At 42.6% G+C, this 6,000-nt stretch overlaps 1 protein-coding gene across 1 annotated transcript in view; it reads left to right on the top strand.

The window, feature by feature from the left end:
* Nucleotides 1-496: 496 nt before the first annotated feature.
* The window catches only part of zc2hc1a (zinc finger, C2HC-type containing 1A), a 91,210-nt gene continuing 85,706 nt past the window's right edge, over nucleotides 497-6,000 (top strand). The window contains exon 1 of the mRNA XM_072253219.1: nucleotides 497-726. Within this exon, the coding sequence (XP_072109320.1) occupies nucleotides 657-726 (70 nt within the window). The 5' untranslated portion in view covers nucleotides 497-656. The remainder of the gene's footprint in view (nucleotides 727-6,000) is intronic.

The following is a 6,000-nucleotide window of genomic DNA, read 5'->3' as shown; positions in this document are numbered from 1 at the left end:
TTGCTTACTGCCAAAACAGGTCTGCAACCTCAGGAATGACACCACTGTCGTTGGCAGAATGGCAACAAGAGGCACTTTATAAAGCAATTGACCTGAATCGCCAACTGGTTCACTCTCCACAGATGCTGCCTGACCTACTGAGCATTCCCAGCACTTTCCTGTTTATTTACTTCAGACTTCCAGCAGCCGCAGTACTTATTTTTCCAGCTCTTTTCGTTTGCCAGGAAAGGGATGGGAAAGGAGCTACGTAAATAGAAGTGTACCTCCAGCGCCTGCCTCTGACGGTGCTTGTTGCCCTGGTAACGAACCACAGCCTCGGCCGGCCTCGCGCGTCCCAGCCCCTCCGCCGCGAGGGCGCGCCGAGATTTTGCGGGAAATCCTGCGGGAACCCCGCCGGTGTGACATCACACCGTGGGGAGGGCGAGGCGACTGCGGACTCTAGGGCTGGGCATGAGAGCCATTTGGTTCCTGTCGTGGGTATGAAGCCAGGGAAGAAACTTGTACGGCAACGCATTAAACAAACATGTTAATTTCAAGCGTATTTAGGATGTCTTGTTATATATAAAGGGACTGGTGCGCATGCCCATCATCGGGTCTCCGCCCCCCTCCTGAGCGGGGCGGTGTCGTGTCCAGACGGCATCCAATGGCATTGCTCGATGTTGTTGGGTGAGGACGCACTTTGTGTTGCCATTGACGCGAGGATGGAGGGTGTGCTTGGTGAGGAAGGTAGGTGAGGGAGTGAGCGACATGGGTGGGGAGAGGCTGGACGCATAATTGTTACTGATTTTAGTTCCATAAACCAGAATTCGTACAAACGGTGCATAGACTGGGCTGCTGACCGTTGCTATCCCTCTGTTCTGTTGTTTGTTAGTGATTCTGCCGACGAGATTTCAATTGCTGCTGCAGGGTATTTTCCACTCATTTGTTAGAAGCCTCTCCATAACCGTGAATTCCATATTTGAAAATAGGTGTGCACAACTCACGTCGCGCTAATGTCCCCACCCTCCCTGTCCATTCTTGCTGCATCGATTCAGTTAGCGATATTCACTTCGTACCTTTTGATCTGGTGTCTGATCCAAAATCCCAAATTAGACGTTTTTGTATTGTATGCAAGTAAAGCTAAGGCATATTTTATATCTATAATAGACAACATTGCTATCAGATTCAAATGCCATTAAATGTATTTTGCTACTTGAGCAGTACATTTATTACGTCGATCACCTTACGCAGTAACGCAAAAAAAAATTGTCCTCGGTGTACATAGTGTTTAAGTTGATTGTCCAAGTGCAAGAGAGTAAATGTTGGCAAAAATTTCATTTTGAGGTTTTAACTTCGAAACGGAATCCCTTTGTTTAACCAGAAAGTCTCCAGCCTAGTTGGAGGCTGCCGCGATGAATGCGGTCAATCGTATCGTTAGGAAGCCAATCAGAGCTGGGAACGATGATATTTCAATTTATCTGTTCATGTCTATTGGCAGATCAATATATTGACTGACTTGCACATTTACATATATATCATTAGATGCTGCATTTTTTTCAGAGCTGTTAACATTGTGACTGTGGTAGTTTTTAACCATCAGTTACTACAAACCTCCATTCAATGAATGTTCTTTTTTACTGTGAATTATTAGGTTCTGCAGTTCAGACTTTACCCTGACGTCATCCAGGTACCTGCAGCTAACTCCAGCGTGTTACCTACTATAAGCTTCCTATAGCTGTGTTCTTTCAAATGGCCAAAGAGAATGAGTCTCTGGCTGCCAAACAGGGATACTCTAAGTGGCACCCTAAAGTGCCTTTTTTAAGAGATTCTCCAAATTGTGGGCTACAGCAGACTGTGGCTACTCTATCACAACTGGCATTGAATTGTAAACACTGGTGAACACTGATTTTGTTCATATTGTGACTCAGAAATTTTCCACTGACTAATTAGCATCCAGTTCTATCTGATAAATTCCAATTATACCACCCTCAGTGAAATACATATTACATTATTGTAAAATTCGCATAACAGAATTTTGATTAATATAAAGTCATGAACCTCATGACACTCATTTTTTAATATTCTCTCTTCTGACCCAGAAAATAGAGTGAATTAAGATCAAGGAAATTGAGCACAATGTTTTGCTTTTGCTCAATTTACCATCATTATTTCACAGAATGCAATAGTCCACTACATAAATCACCTCTTTATTGAACTCTTACAGTAACTTTTTAGTCAAATAAGAGAAGAGGCCACATGGTTATAGCTTGTTTGTAGACATAAGAAACCTGGACCTGGCTCTTGCTCACAATCAGCCCTATGTGAAACTACAACCACATTAACCTTTTGCAGACCATAAGACACAAGAGCAGAATTAGGCCATTCAGCCGATCAAGTCTGCTCCGCCATTCCATCTTGGCTGATCCCAGGTCCCAGATCCCACTCAACCCCGTACACCTGCCTTCTTGCCATATCCTTCAATGCCCTGACCGATCAGCAAGCAATCAACTTCCACCTTAAATATACACTCCGACTTGGCCTCCACTGTACTCTGTGGCAGAGCATCCACAGATTTACTACTCTCTGGCTAAAAAAAATTCCTCCTTACCTCGTTCTAAAATGTCGTCCCTCAATTTTGAGGCTGTGCCCTCTGGTTCTGGATATCCCTACCATAGAAAACATCCTCTCCACATCCACTCTTATCCAGTCCTTTCAACTCTCGGTAGGTTTTAATAAGATCTTCACGCATACTTCTAAATTCCAGTGAGTACAGGTCCGATGCTGATAAACGCTCCTCATATGTTAACTCTTCACTCCCGGAATCATCCTCATGAACCTCCTCTGGACTTTGTCCAATGACAACATGTCCTTTCTGAGATAGGAGGTCTAAAGCTGTTGACAATACTCCCAGTGCAGCCTGACTAGTATCTTTTAAAGGCTCAGCATTATCTCCTTGCTTTTATATTATATTCCCCTTGAAATAAATGCCAACATTGCCTTTGCCTTCTTTACCACAGACTCAATTTGTCAATTAACCTTCTGGGAGCCTTGCAAGAGGACTCCTAAGACCCTCTGCATCTCTGATGTTTGAACCTTCTCCCCATTTAGATAACAGTCTGCACTATTCTTCCTTTTACCAAAATGCATTTCTAACACTATTCCACTTGCCACTTTTTTGCCCATTCCTCCAATTTCTCTAAGTCCTGCAATCACATTGCTTCCTCAGCACTACCTATCTCTCCACCTACCTTCGTATCATCTGCAAACTTTGCCACAAAGCCATCAATTCCATTATCCAAATCATTGAGAAACAATGTGAAAAGTAGCGGGCCATTGAGGAGCACCACTAATCACTGACAGTCAACCAGAAAAGGCCCCTTTTATTGCCACTCACTGCCTCCTGCCTGTCAGGCATTCCTCTATCCATGCCAGTACTTTTCCTGTAACAGCATAGAATTTTATATTGTTAAGCAGCCTCGTGTGGCACTTTATCAAATGCCTTCTGAAAATCCAAGTAAATGATATCCACTGCTTCTCCTTTGTCCACTCTGTTTAATACTAACTCGAAAAACTCCAACAGATTGTCAGGCAAGATTTCCCTTTACAGAAACCTTGTTGACTTTGACTTATTTTATCATGTCTCCAAGTACCCCGAAACCTCATGGTTATTAATAGACCCCAACTCTTTCCCAGGTTAAGCTAACTGGCCTATAATTTCTTTTGCCTTCCTTTCTTAAAGAGTGGAATGACATTTGCAATTTTCCAGTCCTCTGTCACCATGCTAAAATCAAGTGATCCTTGAATGATCATGACCAATGCATCCATTCAGTAACCTCTCTCAAGACTCTGGGATGAAGTGTATCTGGTTCAGGTGACTTAGCCTCCAGAAGACCTTTGAATTTGCCTCGCACTTTTCCCTTTGAAATAGCAATGGCACTCACTGTGCGCCTCTGGCACACTGCTAGTGTCTTCCTCAGTGAAGACTGATGCAAAGTACTCATTAAGTTTACCTGCCATTTCTCTGTCTCCCATTACTACCTCACCAGCATCATTTTCCAATGGTCCAATATCAACTTTATTCCCTTTCATTCTTTATATAACAAACAACTTTTAGCATCCTGCGTTTTATTATTGGCTAGTTTGCCCTCATATTTCATCTTTTCCCTTATAGCTTTTTTAATTTTGTTGAATTATAAAAGCTTCCTAATCATCCAAATTCCCACTCAGTTTTGCTACCCTGTATGCTCTTTCCTTGGCTTAATTTCCCGCTTTGGCTACGGGTGCCTTCCCCTGCCATTTGTGAACTACTTCTTCTGTGCGACATATTTATCCTGCACCTTGTGACCTATTCCCAAAAACATCTGCTCTGTCGTCATCCCCGCCAGTATCCTCCTCTAATCCACCTGGGCAAGCTACTCTCTCATGCCTCTGTTATTCCCTTTATTCCATTGCGAGACTGATACATGTGACTTGTGTTTCTCCCTTGCAAATTGCAGTACAAATTCAATTATATTATGACCACTGCCTCCTAAGGATTCCTTTACATTAAGCTCCCTAATAAGATCGGTGTCTGAAGCACAAGCTGCTCTAAAAAGCATTCAACAAAGTCCTTCTCTTGCGATCTGACACCAGCCTGAATTTCCTAATTCCCTTGCATATTGAAGTCCCCCTATTACAATTGTGTCAGTACCTTTGTTACATGCTTTTTCCAGCTCCCTTTGCAATCTTTATCCTATACCTTAGCTACTATTTGGAGCCCTGTATATGATTCCCATAGTGTGTTTTTTTTTAACTGTTGCTGTTTCTTAACTCCACCCACAAACATAGAAACATAGAAAATAGGTGCAGGAGTAGGCCATTCGGCCCTTCGAGCCTGCACCGCCATTTATTATGATCATGGCTGATCATCCAACTCAGAACCCTGCACCAGCCGTCCCTCCATACCCCCTGATCCCCGTAGCCACAAGGGCCATATCTAACTCCCTCTTAAATATAGCCAATGAACTGGCCTCAACTGTTTCCTGTGGCAGAGAATTCCACAGATTCACCGCTCTCTGTGTGAAGAAGTTTTTCCTAATCTCGGTCCTAAAAGGCTTCCCCTTATCCTCAAACTGTGACCCCTCGTTCTGGAAGATTCAACATTCTCTGACCCTATGTCACCTCTTTCTCTTTCTAATATTTTTATATATATAGGAATGCAGAGTGCAGGAAATATATATTAATACATTAAACTAAATTGCATATAAAGACTCCTTACCCTATATTCGTACAAGTCAATTAGTTTGTAACATTGAAAAATAATAATTTTATTCTATAAAAATATTCTAACCCACTACCAGGACTGAAGCTGATTAGTAGAAAAGAGAAGAAAATTGATTGTCGTCATCTGTGCTTTAACAGCAAATCAAAGGTTTTGAAAATAATTCAGAAAAGGTCCCCACAATGTTTGTTTGAAAGTCTTGATTAGATTCAAAGATTGAACATGGAATCTTCTCTAAATTTAAACTTTCGAAAGATGTAATTTCATCTCAACGTCATACCAGCCAATCTCTAATTGCGCCCTGAGTTCACCATCTTGTGCTGAATATTGCACCCATTGAAATACAGCGCCTTCAGTCCTGCGTTCTTTGCCCTTTTGAATTTTGCCTCCTTGATTGAATCTAACTCTTTGCTCTGTCTGCATTTGTACCCAATCATTGGCTTGTCCTTCCTTGCATTCATGTTACATCCATCATCTATTTGTAAACCCGCTGACTCATCCTCAGCTCTACCATACTGGTTCCCATTCCCCTGCCATATTAGTTCAAACCACTGCCAACAGCTCCAGTAATCCCGTCTGCAAGAATATTGGTCCTCCTTGGATTCATGTGCAACACATCCCTTTTGCACAGGAACAACAGGAATCCTGCAGATGCTGGAAATTCAAGCAACACACATCAAAGTTGCTTCGGTCTCAGCCTGAACGTCGACTGTACCTCTTCCTAGAGATGCTGCCTGGCCTGCTGTGTTCACCAGCAACTT

This window comes from Mobula birostris, chromosome 1, assembly GCF_030028105.1.
Source record: "Mobula birostris isolate sMobBir1 chromosome 1, sMobBir1.hap1, whole genome shotgun sequence".
In the NCBI taxonomy this organism is placed as follows: Eukaryota; Metazoa; Chordata; class Chondrichthyes; order Myliobatiformes; family Myliobatidae; genus Mobula; species Mobula birostris.
Note: the sequence above shows the minus strand (reverse complement) of the source record. Positions and strands in the feature narration are given on the sequence as shown.